Genomic DNA, 22438 nt, shown 5'->3' on the forward strand with positions numbered 1-22438 from the left:
TTAAATCTATGAAATAAACAGTCTGAAATTATAAATCAAATAAAAAAATTGAGGACTCGATCTGCTCAATCTTTTTCTTATTGATAAATATGATTGAGTTCAAATAGGCTGTTTCTTGTGAGTGACTCCCTCAGCGCTAGTTCTGAACAGCAGCAATGAAAACGGCCAGTCTTGTCAATTTCACAGTGCTGCTGGGAAACTTATAAGAGCTAAGGCACCACAGCGGTCTTGCATTCTGAAAGACAACACTGCATTGAGCAACACTGGGAAGTTAAATGTGCAGTCACAAAGACAAGAAACAGATTAGGCACCCACCCTGATTTTGTGAGGAAAAACAGCCCGGGTGCTACCGGTGAGTGGATTTTCATGCCACAGGTTTGTATTTGTTACAATTGTGCTTTTAAAACTGATCACATGAGACAAAACTTTTTACTGGATTCTATCACAACTGAATCTGAGTTCAAGTTCCTAAACATCATGTCACTGTGAGCTAAAAGCAGGCCACGTTTATAAACGTTGTGCACAATGAAACAGAGCATACAAACTTAGTAAAAAAATAATTTATTGCACTTAGTAATCTTAAATGGTCACCAACATTACAAAATGAACAGTTACGTTCAGAGGTTGTAAGAGTACTGATAACACACGTACAAAATAGTCATCCATATAGTGTACATACTCGGAGTGTTCTTTTAGTAGATTCTGCTAAAAGATAGTTATTTGTATTAAATGGGAATGAGTTATAAATGTCAACTCACATGGCAAAAGCTAGACAAAACAAAAAAGCAGCCCTCTGCCCCTCACCATTTCCAGGTACAAGGACACATATACAATTTAGTTTTTGTGAGAAAAAGTTTCCATTCCACTCTACCTTCACCAGGGTTGTACCATTACACAACATATACTGAAGTCACTATTTACAGTTCCACATAACCTGTAGTTCTAGTAGGAGTAATTTTTGCTTTGTGACTTCATTTGATATGCCTGCATAGAGATGACCAAATCAAATCATTTACAAAGTTGTTTTAGACATTTATATTTTGACCATAACAAAATCGAACAGTCTAATTCATATAAGAAATTCTTCAACTTGATCCTTTCTTAACGGGTTCTTTTCCTTTTAGGACGTGGAAGATCTGACAAGAAGAGATACAAGAAGTTCAACAGCCTGTCAGATGACTGTTTTTATAAATAAGAAAGTCAAATAAAAGCTACAGTATACAATTTTATTCAAAATATTAGAGACAGTGTACCCCTTCAAGTATCAACTAGTACTATGGGATCACATTATTGTACTTTAAAGTTTATTCAGATATATAAATACCTTGCAAGCTCTCTGCATATGAACCCACAATGATCTCAATTTAAGTTTCGCACATTAAGTGCTTAAAAGACTGGATCCCAAATGTTTCATGTCTAAATTGATTGCACATGTATCTGTAACAAGTCTGTTTACCACTGGCATTATCCAAAAACAGCTGTCCTCCATTTCTTCCTGATTTAGACATACAAGGGCTCTTTTAATCCACATGACCATTTAAAGGGCATATTAGTAACTCACCTGAATTGCAATTAATTGCATTACTACAGTTTAGATTTGAAGTCAATAAACTAAACACATTCACTCAAAAGTTAGCTACAATTACATTTTTAATGAGGTCTTCAGACAAAAGGTTGTCTTTTATTTTCAAGTAAAAGCTATGTTCTCCTTCATGACACAAACAGATGAAGGATATCAAAATCTTCTTCCCTCTTTTCCATTACTAATGGAATCACATCCCAACCTTGCCATGCAGTCTCTAATACTGCAGAAAAAGTCCTTACTCCATATATATAGGGTTGGCTCTTGGTCCTTGGTTTGGCTGAGGTAGGATGGCCCCTTTATGACCTCCGACAGAGGCTAGCCAGGGCTAGTTTGGCCTCCACTGCAAGTTAGTCCAGAGGCTGCTCTACCATACAACTAAGGCACCTTTTTAGCAACTGGGAGAACACTGGAAAGAGGTTTTATTCGCCCTTTTAATAAATATAAGAATTGTAAGTTCACCTACAGCATTTGCCAAGAATAAATATCCTCCTTTTAACGGAGTGCAATCTTTGCTCTGACTGCACTATATTAAGAACATGGGAAAAGATGCATATGGCACTACAAGACTTTTAAAATGATTATTCATGTGCTTGCAGGGTGCTTGCTAAAGCCTTGTGCTATTTTATGGAAATAAACTTACAGGTTTAGAAATAGTCTAGCTGTGACAAGACTGGAAAACCAGAACTGCAGTAGTTATAATACAGTAGGTAGAGCTCTTAACTGCACCTTCTGTACTTTGAAAACCACAAATATATTTGCAAAAAGAAACACTAGACAGTAATTGCTTACAATAAACACATCTCAAATTTATTGGGATTGCAGTCATACCTTCTTCACTGGAATTCTCTTCTTCTGTGATTACAGGCATCCTACGATTCCGAGTAACAGCTTCCTTCTTTATAGCTTGAAACAAAGAAATATTCAGGGGAAAATTGCCACCAGTTATTAAAGTCTCTGCCTCTCAGTTACAAACAATCCAGACAGATTGCTTACTTGATCTTGATTAGAAAAGCAGACATCAGTTCGTACTGAGTTTTTAGCACCTTCACAAAACCTTAATTTGGCTCTTGATCAATAACTGGTAATATAAACATAAAATATACTAAACAAAGACTCTGAAAAGATAAATGCAGGGTTAGTTAACATTAGCCAGAGAGATTACAGGGAATAAAGAGGTTTTGCAGATAAAGTGCTACAGATCCATCAGACCAAATAAAAGCACAGGAATTAAATTCATAAATAAAATGACTGGAATACTTCAGTTTTTCAACACTGTCTTAATAAAATAAGGTTGGACACCTAATGAAACCCTGATTAGAATATACTTGGAGGAATGTAAGAAAATACTTGGAAAATATGACTACATAAAAATGAGCTGATCCAAATGATATACCATATATACTCGATCATAAGCCAGTTCATTTATAAGCCGTCCCCCCCAAGATGGATAAGTAAAAATGGAAAATTTTTATAAGCTGTTCATAAGCCGACCCTATAATTCAGGGGTCAGCAAACTTTGGCTCCCAGGCCATCAGGATAAGCCACTGGCAGGCCGAGATGGTTTGTTTATCTCGAGCGAAACCTAAGTAAACAAAGTGTCCCGGTGCGCAGCTGCTTACCCTGATGGGCCAGGACAGCAACTGGTGGGGAAATTTTTTGCGGGGGAGAAGCTGGGGGTCAGTGGAGTAACCCTTCTGACCACCACCCCCATGACCCCACCCCTAGCCCAGGACCCCCCCACTCTCCCCATCCCATCCCTTCCCACCTTATCTGGGGAGGATGTCTCTGGCTCCAGCAGGCCAGACCTGGCATCGCAGCTGCAGCATGTTCCAGCGGGCTGGGCGGCACAGCCGCAGCGTGCTCTGGGGTGCGGGGCCGAGCGGCACGGCTGCAGCCTGCCAGCCCCGGAACTGCCAGCGCTTCGAAGGCTGGGGGGTGAACAGCATGGCCAGAAGCGGAGAGACTCTGGCCCCCGCCTCTTCCCTTCTGGCTCTGCTGCCTCTCCTTGCTCCCTCTGTTGGGGGGAGGGTCTGTGTCCCAGTTCTCCCTCTCTATACCCGTTCATAAGCCGACCCCCGTCTCTGGTGCTTCCCTTTTTTACTAAAAAAAATTCAGCTTATGAACAAGTATATAGGGTACATCTTAGGGTGCTAAGTGAATTAATTTACCGAACTACTGAATTATTTTTGGAATGTAGGAAGATAAGCCAATGCCAGACTGGATCAGATCCTAGGTCCATCTAGTCCAGTATCTTGTCTTTTACAGCGGCAGGTACTAGATGCTTCAGAGGAAGGTGTAAGAACCCCGCAGTAGGCAGAACTGGGGTAATCTGGTTCCCATACTTGACCTCACCCTGATCTCTAACACAGTAGAACCTCAGAGTTACGAACTGTTGACCTGTGTTAAACAAACTACTAAAAAATAAAGGGAAAGCAACATTCTTCATCTGCATAGTATAATCTCAAAGCTGTATTAATACAGTACAATAGTCAGTTGTAAAAAAATAAAAAACAACAACAATGCAATTGTGACAGTTGCAGTCTATGTGGTTTTATAAAAATTTGATAACGAGTGAATATAATGTAAATGGAATATGCTTCATGCAAAAGGTCTCTTGTAAGGTATCGTTACAAAGCTTATAATCTACTGAGTGTGATCATCATATTTATATAAATGTGCCACTCTTGTATCTAAAACTAGAAATATGAAATATAACTCTGAGGGCCTATTGTAATTATGCAAAGTGTGGGCTTTATACAGGGTAAAACAAATTTATTTGGGTTTAGATCCCATTGGGAGTTGGGCATCTGAGTGCTAAAGACAAGCACACTTCTGTGAGCTGTTTTCAGATAAACCTGCAGCTTTGGGGCAAGTAATTCAGACCCCGGGTCTTTGTTGGAGCAGATGGGAGTGTCTGGCTCAGCAAGACAGGGTACTGGAGTCCTGAGCTGGTAGGGAAAACAGGAGCAGAGGTAGTCTTGGCACATCAGGTGACAGCTCCCAAGGGGGTTTCTGTGATCAAACCAGTCACAGCAATGTTTCCAGTCCTCTTCAAAAGAAATGCATTGGATGCCAACAGTGTCACCTGAACTGAAAATTGACTGAAGTACCATTAATGAGGGGCAAAAATAAATGGCAGTGTGTTTCAGATGGGAGCGGGACGCATCTGGTGAGGTACTCAAGACATCTGTATTATTAAGTAACCTTCTTAAGTATCTTCATTAATAAACTTAAAGAGCAAATAAATACTGAATTATTAAACAGAGGATATTCATTCAAAAATACAACAGGAACAAAAACAGAAGATAAAAACAAAAGCAGAAAATCAGGCTATTTTCTCTGGATTTTGGGCTAGACCCCCAGGAGCTATCAACATTCAAACACTGCTCCTACTTTCATAAAGGCCAATCCTTGCCCAGAAGAAGAGAAAGAACAACAGTTGGTAGTCTGCCTTTGCCATCTAACACACTGGTGAGAGTAGATAAAAATAAAAAGCCTTCTACCCTACATTACTGGCAATAAAGAAATGTTTGGTGGGAGAATTACCAAGAGCAGAGATAAGAGTTCACTTTGGCTTAGCCACAGCTCTTTCCACCCGCTGAGGGAAAGAAGACAACTGAGCAAGATCAGACAAGTCAGGTGCATTTAAAAAGGGAAGTGGCATCTCAAGTCCTTTGCTTTATTTCCTGTCTCCATCTGCTAATAAGAACTATAACCAAATGCCTTGCCTGACAGAGGGGAGAGAAGAGTTCCTTAGCATCTCCAGTACCACTAATATAATGAAGAATTACCTTTGGTTTCCAATGAGTTTCTCTTCTGTGTCAACTGTGACCTCTCTCTGCTTCTTTTACACCTGGGGGTTTTCATTTTTCCCTGATCAGACCCAGATTCAGAAGATTCTAGTTTAACTTGACGGTGCCTTCTTGATTTGGAGGCCTAAAATCCAAACAAATCCATTAAGCAACAGAAAGGAATCTAATTACTACATACACACAATAGTGATACTTTCCTCACAAGATTCAGTTACTTGCTGAGTGTAAGACATGTTAAGACATCTTTCTGTCACCACTACTATGCCAGTAATCACAGTCTACTTAACACAGCAGTTCTCAACCAGGGGTCTGGGAGCCTCTGGGGGGCTGCAAGTAGGTTTCAGGGGATCCACCAAAATAAACTAGAGAGGAGGGCCAGCATTAGACTCACTGGGGCCCAGGGCAGAAAGGTGAAGCCCAAGCCCCTCCTCCCTGGGCTGAAGCCAAAGCCCAAACAACTTAGCTTCGTGGAGCCCCCTTTGGCATGGGGCCCTAGGCAACTGCTCTGCTTGCTACCTCCTAAAGCCAGCCCTAGCTATTAATCTACTGAAAAACAGTTGTGGCACAGGTGTGCCATGGAATTTTTATAGTGGGGGAGAGGGATGGGAGAGAACCCCTGGTTTAAACAGACAAGACAATAACGACAGTAAGTATCCATAGTAGTTAAGGACTGGGCACCCAACTCTTTTAGGCACTTTTGAAAATCCCACCTCCTAAAGTGTTACCATTTCAGACTAACAGTGCTTATATGACATTCAAATAACGAACACATTGTGAGACTTATTTTCAAGAACACAAAGACCTTCCTGGTGCTATATCAGCCTTGATATTTTTATAGTTATTTTTAAGCAATAAGTAGCAAATGTTAAGAACATTTCTTGTGTAACAAAGACAGACTACCAAGACCGAACAGGGGTTTTACTATCCAGTTTTGGACTCCATTTTTCTTTTAGTTGCCTGGGAAAGCAACATCACTATACCTTCAAAGTTTTACTACTGTATATTCAAAACACTACTAAAATCACAATATAAATATGTGCATCCACATTCCCCAAATTAGGAGAGAAAAATGTTTAAGAGTGGGTCTACTATAAAAACCAATCCAATGGAGATCAGGGGATTTCATGTTCATTGGTTCAATGACTAATCAGATCTAGAATAACATTTTCAAAAGTACTTAAGTGACTTAAAAGACTAGGTCCCATTTTCAAAAAGTGACTTCAGAGCTTAAGTCCCATTCACTTTTTAAAACTCCCAAGACTTTGAAAGTTAAAAGCATTTAGCAGCCTAAATTCTAAAGTCACTTTTGAAAATTTTACCTCATTTCATTTGACAGGTGAAAGTATGGGAGGTTTTTTGCTTTGTTTTTAACTGCCAGCATAGACGGTTCGCCCTGGGGTTGGAAAGTCATGGCAGCTTTCTGAAAAAGTGTGTACAAAATTCTGTTCTCAGTTACCTTGTGTAACTCCACTGAAAAAAGGGGTGTGCACAGATATTAAATGAAGGCCTGACATAAGGAATTTTACTAATAGTTGTGTCACGTGCCAGACTAGAATCCATCTCACTCTCTGAACACCTGTATTGCTTCTGCAAAGCTAATAGGAGTAGTAAAAACTTGTTTTTGTGGCCAATAAGGTGGGTAAGACCGAATGCCCAATGAGAGCAGGGCTTGAAGCAGATGGTGCCATTTTGATAAATCACTTTTCTGACCATATTACAATTTAAGTCAATGCAAGTGTTTTTGGAAAGTTAATGACTAACAATTCCCTAACAAATATACCTATTTGTTGACTTACCTCAGCAACTGCATTATAGGACTTGTATTTGATTTTAGCCAGTGCACTTGCTCTTTCAGAACCCTGTAAAGAAACAAGAAAAAGGTCAGAAAAAGCCAGCTAAAAGTTAGCTTCCAGCATATCCCCTTAATTTTCTTCCAAGCTCATTTTTATTTGCAATCACAGAGCTTTTCACCCAGATCTCAAAGTGCTTTATTAAACTGGGGAATCAACATCCCTGTCTTATATATAAGGAAACTAAGTACAGCTAGCAACACATGCCCAAGGGGTCACCACATGTCAAAGACCCCAGATCTCCTGTCTCCCACACCCTTGTCCTATCCTCTGAACCATGCCAACTGTGGGCTTTATAGGTCTGCTTGCATTCATACAAAAATACTTTGACTTAGTATTTTTCAAGCGTTTGATCAAGGGCCACAGAGCTTTGCTGCTATGTCTTAGCTGTCCATTGATCTAGTTCTTCCTTATGATCAATTATGAAAAACAGAAATAAAATGCAATTCAGCCTCACTTTGCTCAAAGAAACTAGCATCTTAAAACAACTGGAGAATGAAGATAAATGAGTCAGCGATCCCTTCTGTGAATGTACAACCTGTTTATAAGATTCACTCGCTATGTCTCTATAGTGGAGTTGGGCATGGGGGAAGAGAATAAATCTCAATATTTACAGTATGCAACTTGATGGAATATAAAAGTGTACAAAGGAGGCAGTTTCCATATTACCTGATATAACATTCAGTGAAAGGGCAATATTAAATTAAGAAACAACTGCTTAAGAGTCATTGTAGAAGATACATCTTGCAAACTGTGTCATTTGTAGAGAGCTAAGTGTGTAAAATAACTGCTGCTAAAAAAGTCCTTATTTCAGTAAAACAAAGTATCAGATTTCCAAAGTAAAGCAACTGTGACTTTGGTTTTCCTAGGTTTCCACAGTGCAGAAAATCATACACGCAAATAGTTACCTTTCTATGAAAGGTAACTTTTTCTGGGATTCAACCCAGCAGTTATTGAAACAAAAAGCAGCACTATGAAACAGTTTATTGTAAAAATTGAATATAGCATTCAGTTGAAACTACAGGAGAACCACAAAGGAATTTGGCCAGGATAGTAGGGATCAAACTCCTTCTTATGTGGAGAATGGCCATGGCATTCTTCATGAAAAGTGTTCAGGACCTCTCAAGTTGTGACCTATGTCCACCACTGACAGAGAACAACATACTTGCTAAAGAACAGCAACACTATTTCCTCCAGAACTCTGGAATTTGAAGGTCTCCGATTTTAGTACTGGCCAGGCTTGACCTGACCACTGCTTAGCTTCCTGACTTGATCACAGATTGACATGCTCTGACTGCTGATTAGGTTGTCCAATAACATTAAGATATTACACAGTAAACTTTTCTTACTTCTGAGTCTTGAGAAGTCCCTCCTTCCTTTTTGTCAGTCATTTCTTCACTATCTTTAGCCTTTGAGGAGGATTTCTGAAAAAGTATAGATATATATTTAAAACTCATTCAGGACTTGAACAAGTCAACTTTACTATGCACATTTTCAGGTATATCAGTTTCTATTTGACAACATTTAAAACTTTAAAAGATCAATTTATTTTAGGAAAGTAACCACATTCCCTTCTACCTCAGTCTAATATTTTAATTACTAGTATCATGGCCCTTGCGTGACTTCAAAGTAAGTGTGCGTAGCACATTTAACATTTACATTACAAGATTGCTTTAAGTAGGGATCTATGCATTCATAGAATCATAGAATATCAGGGCTGGAAGGCACCTCAAGAGGTCATCTAGTCCAACCCCCAGCTCAAATCAGGGCCAATCCCCAACTAAATCATCCCAGCCAGGGCTTTGTCAAGCCAGGCCTTAAAAACCTCCAAGGAAGGAGACTCCACCACCTCCCTAGGTAACGCATTCCAGTGCTTCACCACCCTCCTAGTGAAATAGTGTTTCCTAATATCCAACTTAGACCTCCCCCACTCCAATTTGAGACCATTGCTTCTTGTTCTGTCATCTGCCACCACTGAGAACAGTCGAGCTCCATCCTCTTTGGAACCGCTCTTCAGGTAGCTGAAGGCGGCTATCAAATCCCCCCTCATTCTTCTCTTCTGGAGACTAAACAATCCCAGTTCCTTCAGCCTCTCCTCATAAGTCATGTGCTCCAGACCCCTAATCATTTTTGTTGCCCTCCGCAGGACTTTCCAATTTTTCCACATCCTTCTTGTAGTGTGGGGCCCAAAACTGGACACAGTACTCCAGATGAGGCCTCACCAATGTCGAATAAAGGGAAACAATCACATTCCTCGATCTGCTGGCAATGCCCCTACTTATACAGCCCAAAATGTCATTAGCCTTCTTGGCAACAAGAGCACACTGCTGACTCATATCCAGCTTCTCATCCACTGTGACCCCTAGGTCCTTTTCTGCAGAACTGCTACCTAGCCATTCGGTCCCTAGTCTATAGCAGTGCATGGGATTCTTCCGTCCTAAGTGCAGGACTCTGCACATGTCCTTGTTGAACCTCATCAGGTTTTTTTTGGCCCAATCCTCTAATTTGTCTAGGTCCCTCTGTATCCGATCCCTACCCTCTAGTGTATCTACCACGCCTCCCAGTTTAGTATTATCTGCAAACTTGCTGAGAGTGCAGTCCACACCATCCTCCAGATCATTAATAAAGATATTAAACAAAACCAGACCCAGGACCGACCCTTGGGGCACTCCGCTTGAAACCGGCTGCCAACTAGACATGGAGCCATTGATCACTACCCGTTGAGCCCAACGATCTAGCCAGCTTTCTATCCACCTGATAGTCCATTCATCCAACCCATACTTCTTTAACTTGGTGGCAAGAATACTGTGGGAGACCATATCAAAAGCTTTGCTAAAGTCAAGGAATAACACATCCACTGCTTTCCCCTCATCCACAGAGCCAGTTATCTCATCATAGAAGGCAATTAGGTTAGTCAGGCACAACTTTCCCTTGGTGAATCCATGCTGACTGTTCCTGATCACTTTCCTCTCCTCTAAGTGTTTCATAATTGATTTCTTGAGGACCTGCTCCATGATTTTTCCAGGGACTGAGGTGAGGCTGACTGGCCTGTAGTTCCCCGGATCCTCCTCCTTCCCTTTTTTAAAGATGGGCACTACATTAGCCTTTTTCCAGTCATTCAGGACCTCCCCCAATCACCATGAGTTTTCAAAAATAATGGCCAATGGCTCTGCAATCTCATCCGCCAACTCCAAAGCACCCTCGGATGCAGCGCATCCGGCCCCATGGACTTGTGCACGTCCAGTTTTTCTAAATAGTCCCAAATCACTTCTTTCTCCACAGAGGGCTGGTCACCTTCTCCCCATACAGTGCTGCCCAGTGCAGCAGTCTGGGAGCTGACCTTGTTCGTGAAGACAGAGGCAAAAAAATCATTGAGTACATTAGCTTTTTCCACGTCCTCTGTCACTAGGTTGCCTCCCTCATTCAGTAAGGGGCCCACACTTTCCTTGACTTTCTTCTTGTTGCTAACATACCCGAAGAAACCCTTCTTGTTACTCTTAACATCTCTTGCTAGCTGCAACTCCAAGTGTGATTTGGCCTTCCTGATTTCACTCCTGCATGCCTGAGCAATATTTTTATACCCTCCCTGGTCATTTGTCCAATCTTCCACTTCTTGTAAGCTTCTTTTTTGCGTTTAAGATCAGCAAGGATTTCATTGTTTAGCCAAGCTGGTCGCCTGCCATATTTACTATTCTTTCTACACATCGGGATGGTTTGTTCCTGCAACCGCAATAAGGATTCTTTAAAATACAGCCAGCTCTCCTGGACCCCTTTGCCCTTCATGTTATTCTCCCAGGGGATCCTGCCTATCTGTTCCCTGAGGGAGTCAAAGTCTGCTTTTCTGAAGTCCAGGGTCCGTATTCTGCTGCTCTCCTTTCTTCCTTGTGTCAGGATCCTGAACTCGATCATCTCATGGTCACTGCCTCCCAGATTCCCATCCACTTTTGCTTTCATGCACCACTAATCCTTCAGACTTCCATAGAGGCAATGTGTACACATTATGTATCTGGTGTTTCACTCATTATAAATCTTTTAAGACAAAGCTTTCATTTATCATTTGAAAAATATATTCAGAGGTCTTCACACATTTAATACATTCTGCACACTCATGATGACCTGCACTGCCACAGCACAATAGAGACTATAGCCTACCATTTTGTCCTGTTGCCATTGCTGATATTCCAAAATCGTATTCTTAATATTAATTACAAATTCATCCTTTATCAAGCTCAAAGCCTTGTCCGGCTGGGATTTGTCAGTGGAGATCAAACACTTCATTTTCTGATAGTGGTCATGAACATTCATCATTTCCTGAAGTGAAAAATGTTAAAAAAGATGTAGCAACAAATAAAGGATATACACTCCTGATTAAATATGGACATTGTGCATATAATTTTTTTTAAATCACAGTATATTGAACTAGCAACTGTTTTAAAAAGGAGGTTGTTAAAATGAGCTGATCACTGTCAGTAGTAGCAAGTCACAAGAGTGTATTAAAATCTAGTATCATGGTCTCACCAGCTTAGGGGAGAAGCAGAGGAAGACAGACTGTGCACTAAGAAGGAAACTCAGTAAGAAACCTCAGTGGTACCAAGTAATTATTTTCAGGCAGAGATTTCAATCCTCAACCGTTTGAGGCATTTTAAAGTTTCCCCCCAATTCATTGTTAGTTAATGTTTCAGTGGCAGTGGAGAATGTGAGATGGGGGCAGGTCTTCCCCGTGTACAAGTCTAAGCTGCTAGAACCAACTGGAAGAGACATCATGAACCAGACGGTTGGTCGACATGACTAGACATGTAATAGAAGAAAAACTCTATCCGGCTTCCAGTGCCAGAGTTTGTACAGGTAACACTATACTAAACAAAGGGAGAGCAGTAAAATGACCACGATTTAAAATGGGAAAATAGGCAAGGGTAAAAAGAAGGGGAAAAAAGTAAGGGCCCAATCCTGCAGCTGATTGTATGCTGGTACATCAACACGCCCACTTGTATGCAGTCAATTGCTGAATCAGGGCAAACACAAATGTCAACATTTAAATTAAAATACTGTCTTTTGCAGTGTACTTCCACCACCCCTTGTCTGAGAGCTGCCTATTTGGATTGGAAGGGAATAGTCTTCTTAACATGTCTGTGAAGCACTTTGCACACTTTCGGTATTATACAAATATCGTAGTCCTTCCGTGAAAATAGATGCAGTGTTTCAGAACGGACGGTAAAACTGTTAGTACACATAACTGTCCTCATTTCTGTAACAGAACTTTTATGAGGACCAAATTATGCAATTAGAGAAATTATATTTGACAATAATAATTATTTTGTAGCATAAAAGTTACTGTACCTCCAACACATCATTAGTGATGAGCCTGCTTACTCGGTTACTTAGCTCCTTAAATTCCTCTTTAAGTTCAGTTCCCCGCATCTTTTTCTTAGTTCTGAAGGACAGCTGTATAAAGATGGGTATATTTCAAAATACACGGTAAAAGAAATGTTTATAACTATGAAAATTCTCACTTGACAGTCAAAAACTGAAAGATGCTGAAAGGCATGGATCTAGAAAACAAGGTGATCCCAACGTTCAGCTGTATAGATTTATTTTCAAGCATTTAGTCTCACAGCAATGATTTAATAGCTTTTGTGAAACATTTGTTTTTAAAAAGAGATGTTCTTCACTGTTATCAGAAATTCAAGCCACCACCAAAAACTCAGAAAAACAATGTTAATTTCTGCAGATTAAAAGCCATGATAAATCATAAAGCTGCCAAAGCAATATTTTTTCAAATAATTTGCTAGTTTTTTAAAGCAGAACATTAGATGCAATATGAATCCATCATAACTACATTTTAAATTAAATAGCCTCTATCTGAGTTAGTTATGTAAAGTGCCTACTGCACTTTTGGGTATTGTAAAAAAGTAACTGCAAACCAAGCGTACTGGTGCTGCTCAACTCTCTCCATTTCTTATTTTTAACTAAACATTGTACAACAATTAGAAGATAGACAGGGATTTTCTAAAGGAAGTAAGTTCTTTGTGCAATAACTCACTAGTTTGGGCATTGCTGTAAAGTGAAATGCTTTGTCTAGTCTCAGCTTCCTAAATATATACGCTGCATCATAATGCTGGGCATTTATCAGATCCTGTTGAAATCTCTGAACTTCAAGCCACTCCTTGAGTGCAATTCTGATCTGCAATAGAAAAGAAGAATCTATTTTACTGATATACATTTCCTTGAACAGTGATTAGAGATTTTAGCTGACCAGTGGAGTAAAGTCATAGCATGCTACAAACTAGAGACAGGCCTGTATAGGGTATAGATGACAGAAGTGACCTCAAAACTACCGAAAAGATGCAGTAACAGATTCTAATAGTAACAAGTAATTCATGTAATTGCTGTGTTTACTATTCTAGGTTTAACCATCTGTTTTGACAATGAATACAAAGATGCCAATCTTGCTCTGACTTTTAGGGATGTTTATATAAAAAAAGTTAAGGAGGAATTAGAAAGGTTACTTGGACCAGTGACAAGTACCAAAGGTGCAAAGCCAAATACAGACAGGAGGTATGGGTAGCGTCCTACCAAATTCACGGTCCATTTTGGTCAATTTCACAGTCATAGGATTTTTAAAATTGTACATTTTCATGATTACTGGTATTTAAATCTAAAATTTCACGGTGTTGTAATTGTAAGGTTATTGTAGGAGGGGTTGTGGTACCGCTACTCTTACTTCTGCGCTCCAGCTGCTCAGAGTTGAGCAGCTGGAGAGCAGCGGCTGCTGGCTGGGAGCCCAGCTCTGAAGGGAGAGCCATCGCCAGCAGCAGCGCAGAAGTAAGGGAAGCGTGGTACGGTATGTCACCCAGTTCTGAAGTCAGCACAGAAGTAAGGGTGGCCACACCATGACTCCCTAAAATAACTGTGTGACCGTCACAACTCCCTTTTGGGTCAGAACCCCAATCTGAGAAACACTGAGCTCCCCCGTGAAATCTGTATAGTATAGGGCAAAGGCACACAAGAGACCAGATTTCACAGTCCATGACGCACTTTTCATGGCCGTGAATTTGGTAGGGCCCTAGGTATGGGGTAGCACCTTGAACGCTTGAGGTGCACTTTAGATCACTATCTGCGATGGATATGTCCATGGGGAAGTTCATAGTATGCATAATTTTCACCCTTTTATGACAGTTTAAATTTCTTTGCATTCATTTTTATGGTCTATTTTGAACTTCTGAAACCATTTTCAATTTTTTGGTATATTTGGCTATTTTGATCACCCATATTAGCCATTTTGATCGACAATGGCAGCTGGTGAACTTTGGGGCAAGTGGATCATGGCAAAAACAAAAACAAAAATCATGGATCCTTGCCCCAAAATTTTCCTAGGCAGGGGGCCAGAGACCATGCGCACATGTACAGGGCTCCATGCCTTCGCATAGCCATGACATCTCCCCCGGGTGAAACCAGAACCTCTCCTCCTCCCCACCTCTCTCCCCAGAGAAACAAAGAACTCTCCTCCCTGTCTATGATCAAGTGGGACCTTGCCCACCCCATCTTCCCCAACAGGGAAAAGGGGAGGATTGGCCCTAGGAAAGCAGACCTCCTATGCCACTTAGGGCTCTTAACTACCTTGGCCATTCCTTGGCCTGGACCTTATTCCCAGGATGATCCTCCTCCTCTATTGTGTTCCCTCTCTCCTCCTCCTCCCCTACTGCCTGAACTGTAAGGGTCTGACAGGAGGCAATCTAGGAGTTTGGAATGGTATTGGGGCACTTGGTTCCCCACCCTAGCCTGTGGCTTGAGCAGCAAATCAGGCGCACCAAACGCCATTTAAAATTTTCACGGCTTTCTCCTATCAGACTTTCACTGCACAATCTGCACACATGCCAGAGGCAGTGAAGAAAGCCCTGCACAGCCACGGCGCTATTTGCTGTGTTCATCGGACCCAACTGGCAGTGACTGATGCAAAAGCATAGATTTAAGACCTGAATTCATAATTAAAATGTAAAAACTGGGAGGATTATTGAAAATTAGGGAGGATTGGCATCTCTCTAAATAGGGGCAAGCAACACTTCTCTCAAAGAGCAAAAGTCTTAGATTCGTAGGTGGCTGAAACACTATGTTTAGCTACGAGAGTGCAGACTCAAGTTCATAGTTTTTTTTAAAAATTCCGTTGTAAAGTTGTAGTTTTATCAATACTGCAATGATATTTTACTGAAGTACCTTTCCCTCCCTATCTATTCTGTCAACTTTCCACTTTCTCCAGTTGATTGCAACTTCTTAGATCACTGCTAAAACTTATGATGGTGGCAGCCATTTGAGTTTTAAATACCTGTAAAGTTATTAACAGGTTTCACCAGTTATCTCAATTGAATTACCTGACTTGTCTGAAGTTAAAGAATGCACTGTAACAGCATTAGTAATTTATTTCAACCAGTGAAGTGCAACTTTGGGCCCAAAACTTGCAAAGACTTACATATGCACATATTTTTACTCATAAGTAGTCTAATTATACCTTTCCTTACACTGCATTTCCAACACCACCTTTACATTTTGTTTTTTCTCCAAAACCGTTCTGATTTTTCCACACTATTTCAATTTATCTCACCAGTCCCTGCCTCTCAGCCCACATATGCACTACTTTTCAACACAGCACTTGGAAATTTTACGGACACTTAAATGTCAGGGAATAAACGTACTAGTTAAAGACTAATGTCAAAGATGCCTCCCCCCCTTGTGTTCTGATCTGCCAAGGTGAGAAGTTAATTCATACACTCCTCAAAGCTGTAAAGAGAACAGTGTAAGGATTCTTACTTAAGTGCCATTACTTTAACCTGCTCAAGAACTCCAGCTAGGTGTATGAAAGCTGTAAAGTCTTCCCTCTACCCTGAGAGGGAGAGAAAACATTTTCCTCTTGTTTTCCTCTCCTACCCGGAGGATCCTGGCTGTGAAGATGGTTCCTGCTACTTTACCCCTCAGCTCTTGATGGTGCAAAAAGGATGCATCTACTCTACACCTCCCCCAACATCTCTTTTTAGGTCCCCCTTTCTAAGGAATAACTTGAGAACGTGTATTTATATTGCTTATACCTTTCATGATCCCAGCACAGAGAGAGGGGATGCTGGGTCTCTCACGGGAGGGAGGGGGGTTTATGTGGAGATGCCGGATTTTTCACGGGGGGTCAACGGGTGCGGGAAGGATGCTCGGTCTCTCACAGGAGCGAGAGGAGTTCATGGGGTGCGAGCGGGTCTCTGCTGTATATATGGTTCTGAAGAGTAACAAACGAAAACTGATGAAACTTTGGTCAGTTTTCACATTGCTACATGTTGGGAAAAACATAAGCACCAACAGCACTAGGGAAAGACTGCTGATCAGTTTACTCTCAGCTCACATTTAGAAGCCTAGAAACTTTAATTTTTTTTTTTTTTAAAGGAGAGTTTCCTATAGGCACAGGCAAATGATATTTTAAGTTCTGAAAAATACAGGGGCTTTAGTTAATTTAGCCAGACTTTAATGATGTTCAAAAAGGGTAGTTTTCTTAGAGGGCCCATTTCTTCCAGAATACTCATGTTTTTATTCATAAAAAAGAAGAAAAAATCTCTTCAAGTTGTGGTGGTAAAACATACAAGAAATCTTAATACAATCATAAAAGTCTGATATTCTTTTGAGAATGAATCCTCAAAAAGACTTACCTTTTGTTTTGGCTTACAGAGTTGCGTACTATACAATCCATACAGAAGATACAGAGCACCAACACGAATCTGGAAAGTATAAGGAGGCAAGAAGTATCGCCATGCCAGATCCAACGCCTTCTGTGTAAACTTATTCTTCTCTAAAGGCCTTGTTTGACCACTAAACAAACAAACAAAAAATATATCATTATTTGCTTTTTATCTAAGTACAGTTTTTAAAACCCATTAATACATTTAAAACTTAGGTTAGACTAAGGTCTGATTATAACTGACAACTCTTCAAGGATAATCAGGGTTAAATCTCTTAAATTTTATCTCTTGCCATTCTGTCATTCCTTACATTAAACAGAAGATCTATGTTCTGAAGGATGCAATGATCTAATTTTGTTCTCAGAAACCCCATATGATGAGGCTACAATCAAACTCCTCAGTCCTGAATGTCCTTGCTTTTGGTGTTAGTCAGACTTAACATTGCTAGATACTTTTATATTCATGTTTTTCCTTACTAAAAAGGGACCAACTGTTTCATTACTGCATTTTCTAATCTATTTCTACATTTAGGAATTGAAATAGTATGCTTAGAGTACAGCCAAAGCGCATGGGCTCAGTACTGCATGAGCCACATGAAATACAAACACTACATTCATAATTTCAGTATACCTTACAAGAATTAAAGCTTTTGAGGTTTCACTTTCTCCCTCTTTTAAGTTTGCTTTATATTCTTATTTTTCTTAAAGTTACAGACTCTGAAAAATCCAGCCCCAACTACATGAGCCACACCATCAGGGGTCATTCACCTGCACATCTACTAATATGATATATACCATAATGTGCAAGCAATGTCCCTCTGCCATGTACATTGGCCAAACCGGACAGTCTCTACGTAAAAGAATAAATGGACACAAATCAGACAGCAGGAACGGTAAAATACAAAAGCCAGTAGGAGAACACTTCAATCTCCCTGGACATTCTATAACAGATTTAAAAGTAGCTATACTTCACCAAAAAACTTCAAAAACAGACTTCAAAGAGAAACTGCAGAGCTACAATTCATTTGCAAATTTAACACCATTAATTTGGGCTTGAATAGTGACTGGGAGTGGCTAGCTCACTACAAAAACAATTATCCCTCTCTTGGTATTGACACCTCCTCATCAATTATTGGGAGTGGACAACATCCAACCTGATAGAATTGGCCCTGTCAACACCAGTTCTTTACTTCTCTTCATGTGTCAGTATATTTATGCCTACATCTGTAATTTTCACTCCATAAATCTGAAAAAATGGGTTTTTACCCACAAAAGCTTATGCCCAAATAAATCTGTTAGTCTTTAAGGTGCCACCGGACTCCTCATTGTTTTTGTGGATACAGACTAACACAGTTACCCCTCTGATACTAGACTCTCAAAGTGCAGAGCTTGGTACACTGGCTGCAGAGGAGGAGTAACTGACAAGAACTGTCCATAGTGGGAACATATTAGAGCACAGCTAGAGCTAACAATATGATTTTGAATGATGCTACATTCAGATTGGTGTCAAGTATCACGGGGTAGCCCTGTTAGTCTGTATTCACAAAAACAACAGGGAGTCCATGCATCTGAAGAAGTGGGTTTTTTACCCACGAAAGCTTATGCCGAAATAAAAAATAAATCTGTTAGTCTTTAAGGTGCCACCAGACTCCTTGTTGTTTTTTTACATTTAGATTGACTGTTATGATCCCAGCACACAGAGAGGGGGATACTGGGTCTCTCACGGGAGGGAGGGGGGTTTATGTGGAGGTGCCGGATTTCTCACGGAAGGTCAAGGGGTGCGGGAAGGATGCTCGGTCTCTCACAGGAGCGAGAGGAGTTCAGGGGGTGCAAGCGGGTCTCTCATGGGGGGGAAGGTGTGCCCAGTCTCTCACGGCAGGCGAAGGGTCTCTCTCAGAGGGGTGAGGGGTGCGGGGGGGTGCCCGGTCTCTCACGAGAGGGGGGTGAGGGGGAGTGCCGGGTCTCTCATTGGGGGGTGAAGGGTGCGAGAGGGTGCCGGGTCTCTCACGGGAGGGGTGAGGGGGGGTGCCGGGTCTCTCATTGAGGGGGGAAGGGGTGCGGGGGGGTGCCGGGTCTCTCACGGCAGGGGAGGGGTGCGGGGGGGTGCCGGGTCTCTCACGGCAGGGGAGGGGTGCGGGGGGGTGCCGGGTCTCTCACGGCAGGGGAGGGGTGCGGGGGGGTGCCGGGTCTCTCACGGCAGGGGAGGGGTGCGGGGGGGTGCCGGGTCTCTCACGGCAGGGGAGGGGTGCGGGGGGGTGCCGGGTCTCTCACGGCAGGGGAGGGGTGCGGGGGGGTGCCGGGTCTCTCACGGGGGGGGAGGGGTGCGGGGGGGTGCCGGGTCTCTCACGGCAGGGGAGGGGTGCGGGGGGGGTGCCGGGTCTCTCACGGCAGGGGAGGGGTGCGGGGGGGGTTGCCGGGTCTCTCGCGGGGGGGGAGGGGTGCGGGGGGGGTTGCCGGGTCTCTCGCGGGGGGGGGAGGGGTGCGGGGGGGGTTGCCGGGTCTCTCGCGGGGGGGGAGGGGTGCGGGGGGGGGTGCCGGGTCTCTCGCGGGGGGGGAGGGGTGCGGGGGGGGGTGCCGGGTCTCTCGCGGGGGGGAGGGGTGCGGGGGGGGGTGCCGGATCTCTCACAGGGGGGGGAGGGGTGCGGGGGGGTGCCGGGTCTCTCGCGGGGGGGGAGGGGTGCGGGGGGGTGCCGGGTCTCTCACGGGGGGGGAGGAGTGCGGGGGGGTGCGGGGTCTCTCACGGGGGGGGGAGGGGTGCGGGGGGGTGCGGGGTCTCTCACGGGGGGGGAGGAGTGCGGGGGGGTGCGGGGTCTCTCACGGGGGGGGAGGGGTGCGGGGGGGTGCCGGGTCTCTCACGGGGGGGGAGGAGTGCGGGGGGGTGCGGGGTCTCTCACGGGGGGGGAGGGGTGCGGGGGGTGCCGGGTCTCTCACGGGGGGGGAGGAGTGCGGGGGGGTGCGGGGTCTCTCACGGCAGGGGAGGGGTGCGGGGGGTGCCGGGTCTCTCACGGGGGGGGAGGAGTGCGGGGGGGTGCCGGGTCTCTCACGGGGGGGGAGGAGTGCGGGGGGGTGCGGGGTCTCTCACGGGGGGGGAGGGGTGCGGGGGGGTGCCGGGTCTCTCACGGGGGGGGAGGGGTGCGGGGGGGTGCGGGGTCTCTCACGGGGGGGGGAGGGGTGCGGGGGGGTGCGGGGTCTCTCACGGGGGGGAGGGGTGCGGGGGGGGGTGCCGGGTCTCTCACGGGGGGGGTGGGGTGCGGGGGGGGTTGCCGGGTCTCTCACGGGGGGGGAGGAGTGCGGGGGGGTGCCGGGTCTCTCACGGGGGGGGAGGAGTGCGGGGGGGTGCGGGGTCTCTCACGGGGGGGGAGGGGTGCGGGGGGGGTGCCGGGTCTCGCCCGAGCAGCGCGGGGACGATGCCGGATCCCGGCGCTCACGGGGCGGAGGAGGGAGGCTGCCGGGTGTCTCACTGGAAGATGGTGTGGAAGCGGCGCTCCCGCCACAGGCCGGAGAACACCTCGAAGCGGACATTATCCGTCTCCTGGAAGCTGCTCAGCAGCGCCTCGCAATCCGTCTGCAGCCCCGAGACCCAGCTCATCCCGCCGCCCGCTTCCCCAGCCAGGCCTAGGCAGAGCGAGACCACAGCACTCATTGCGCATGCGCGCGGCGCCAGCCACAGTGCCTAACGCTATAGCTCGCTCCCTCAAGCAGCGGCACCAGCAGCACCCACTGCGCATGCGCCTACTCAGTCCCCCCCCCCGCCTCGCTTCACCGCGCCTGCGTGAATTTCCGACACTTCTGACCCATCAACCCCCTCTACACACCCGCGCCCCCTGCCCCTCCTTCAACCAGGGCGCACGCGCGCATGTTCAACTTTCATCGACTGTCCTTGAGCTTCTCTAGCCGCCTTGTGGGGGAGGGGACGGTTTCTCCTGCCCTTCCAGTGAGGGCGGGGCCAGGGCTGAGTGAGGGGAGCCTCCACCTGGTCAGTCCAGTGAGGGTGGTTGGGGGAACTTGCCCCCACCTCAGTGATGGCAGTAATGTGGGGGATGGGCTGAGTGAGCCCTCCCCCCCCCCATGAACAAACAAAACAAAGTGGCAGCACCCACACACTAGCAGCTGGCCAGTGCGGGGGCCATGTAACGCAGCCACCTGCCACACAGCCCACATGGGGCCTAAGAACCCTGCCTAGGCAGGAGCCCTGCTTTAATGGCCAGGCCCTGCACCTCACCCTATGGCGGGGCACAGTTGACCTGAATTTTATGAGTTAGTTGTTCTGGCTTGCCACTGATCACATCCGACCAGCAGATGTATAGGTTCTTGTCCAATTCAGACTACAGGGTCCAAGAACTCAGAGAGTTCTATATCGGGAGAGGACTCTCGGGGTGCTTGGCAAAACCACTTACGCTGAGGACAGTACCAAATTGATAAAAGCTTTATTGAGATTAACAAAAGAATAATAAATGCTATGAAACTTATGACTGCAAAACAGTAAAAGAATTCCAGAACTCCTGGTGATAACATTCCTATTATAAGTACCCCAAGCTAACATACACCCTTCTTTGAGGATCCGGTAATAGGAAGTGAACGACCAGCCTTACTCCTGGCATGCCCAATAACACAATGGTTCTGGCTTCCCCAATTGTTAGGAATGTTGAGTAGTTATACTATACTACACAAGCTGAGCTGATAGCGTGATAGAAGATAGAATGATAGGTAGATAAAAAGATAGTCTATAGAATATAGGAGAACAAAGAAAAGAGAAAGCTCCCTAAGATATCCTTATAGGTATTTTATAGGATTCTGATGCTATGTAATTCAGGCCCAACCTACTATACCCAAATCTTATTTTCGTACCCTAATAAATTGATGGGTTCCCTTATGCTATAGGTCAGTGGATTATGACACTTGCTCTCTACGTATTAATAAGGATTGTCTCACTCCAAAAACTGCCAACCTAGGCTCTCTTGGTGACTTCCAGGTTGTGGTATACCCTGCGGTTACCAACCAGTTGCAGACGCCGGATAAACCTATTCAGTGTTGTGTGTAGTTCCTCCCTTTGGTTCCCCAAAGTTCAGGGACCACTTCTATCTGTGCCAAAGGTTGCCAGCTTTTATGCTGACTTACTCTTAACTGATCATACTTTTAGCTATTTAGCGGATCCTTTCAGCAAAACTTATTCTATGTATAATTATTAGGAAATACATATCATATGCCTCAACACTGGAATTCATAGGAATTGATACTGATAAAATATAAGTATCATATATGAAATGGATTAATTCAGAAAGAAACGTATTATTTGATATGGCTGGCTGGATTAGTAGGATATAATAGCTAGCAAAATAATCCTATGGGCTAAACAGTGCAGGCTGTATGTAAAACAATGGCATATCCACTCCGGCTCAGCCAGCGGTTTATGGCAGCCCTGATCAGAGTGTGCCTCACAGTCCCCAGCTCCAGGCAACATGTCTCCTCAGCACCAGGTTTT

General features: G+C 44.1%; 1 protein-coding gene across 1 annotated transcript; it reads right to left on the reverse strand.

Annotated features, from left to right (window-relative positions):
- Positions 1-545: 545 nt before the first annotated feature.
- Positions 546-20624, reverse strand: SNAPC1 (small nuclear RNA activating complex polypeptide 1). Its single transcript, XM_054028504.1, has 10 exons — positions 20418-20624; positions 16928-17087; positions 13288-13428; positions 12585-12689; positions 11400-11558; positions 8597-8671; positions 7194-7256; positions 5377-5521; positions 2414-2488; positions 546-1136 (listed from the first exon to the last, which is right to left on the reverse strand). Exons 1-10 carry the CDS (start codon positions 20597-20599, stop codon positions 1102-1104), a joined length of 1140 nt encoding a protein of 379 aa, XP_053884479.1. The 5' UTR covers positions 20600-20624; the 3' UTR covers positions 546-1101.
- Positions 20625-22438: the final 1814 nt, after the last annotated feature.

The sequence above is a fragment of the Malaclemys terrapin genome, chromosome 4 (genome assembly GCF_027887155.1).
Source record: "Malaclemys terrapin pileata isolate rMalTer1 chromosome 4, rMalTer1.hap1, whole genome shotgun sequence".
Classification (NCBI taxonomy): domain Eukaryota; kingdom Metazoa; phylum Chordata; order Testudines; family Emydidae; genus Malaclemys; species Malaclemys terrapin.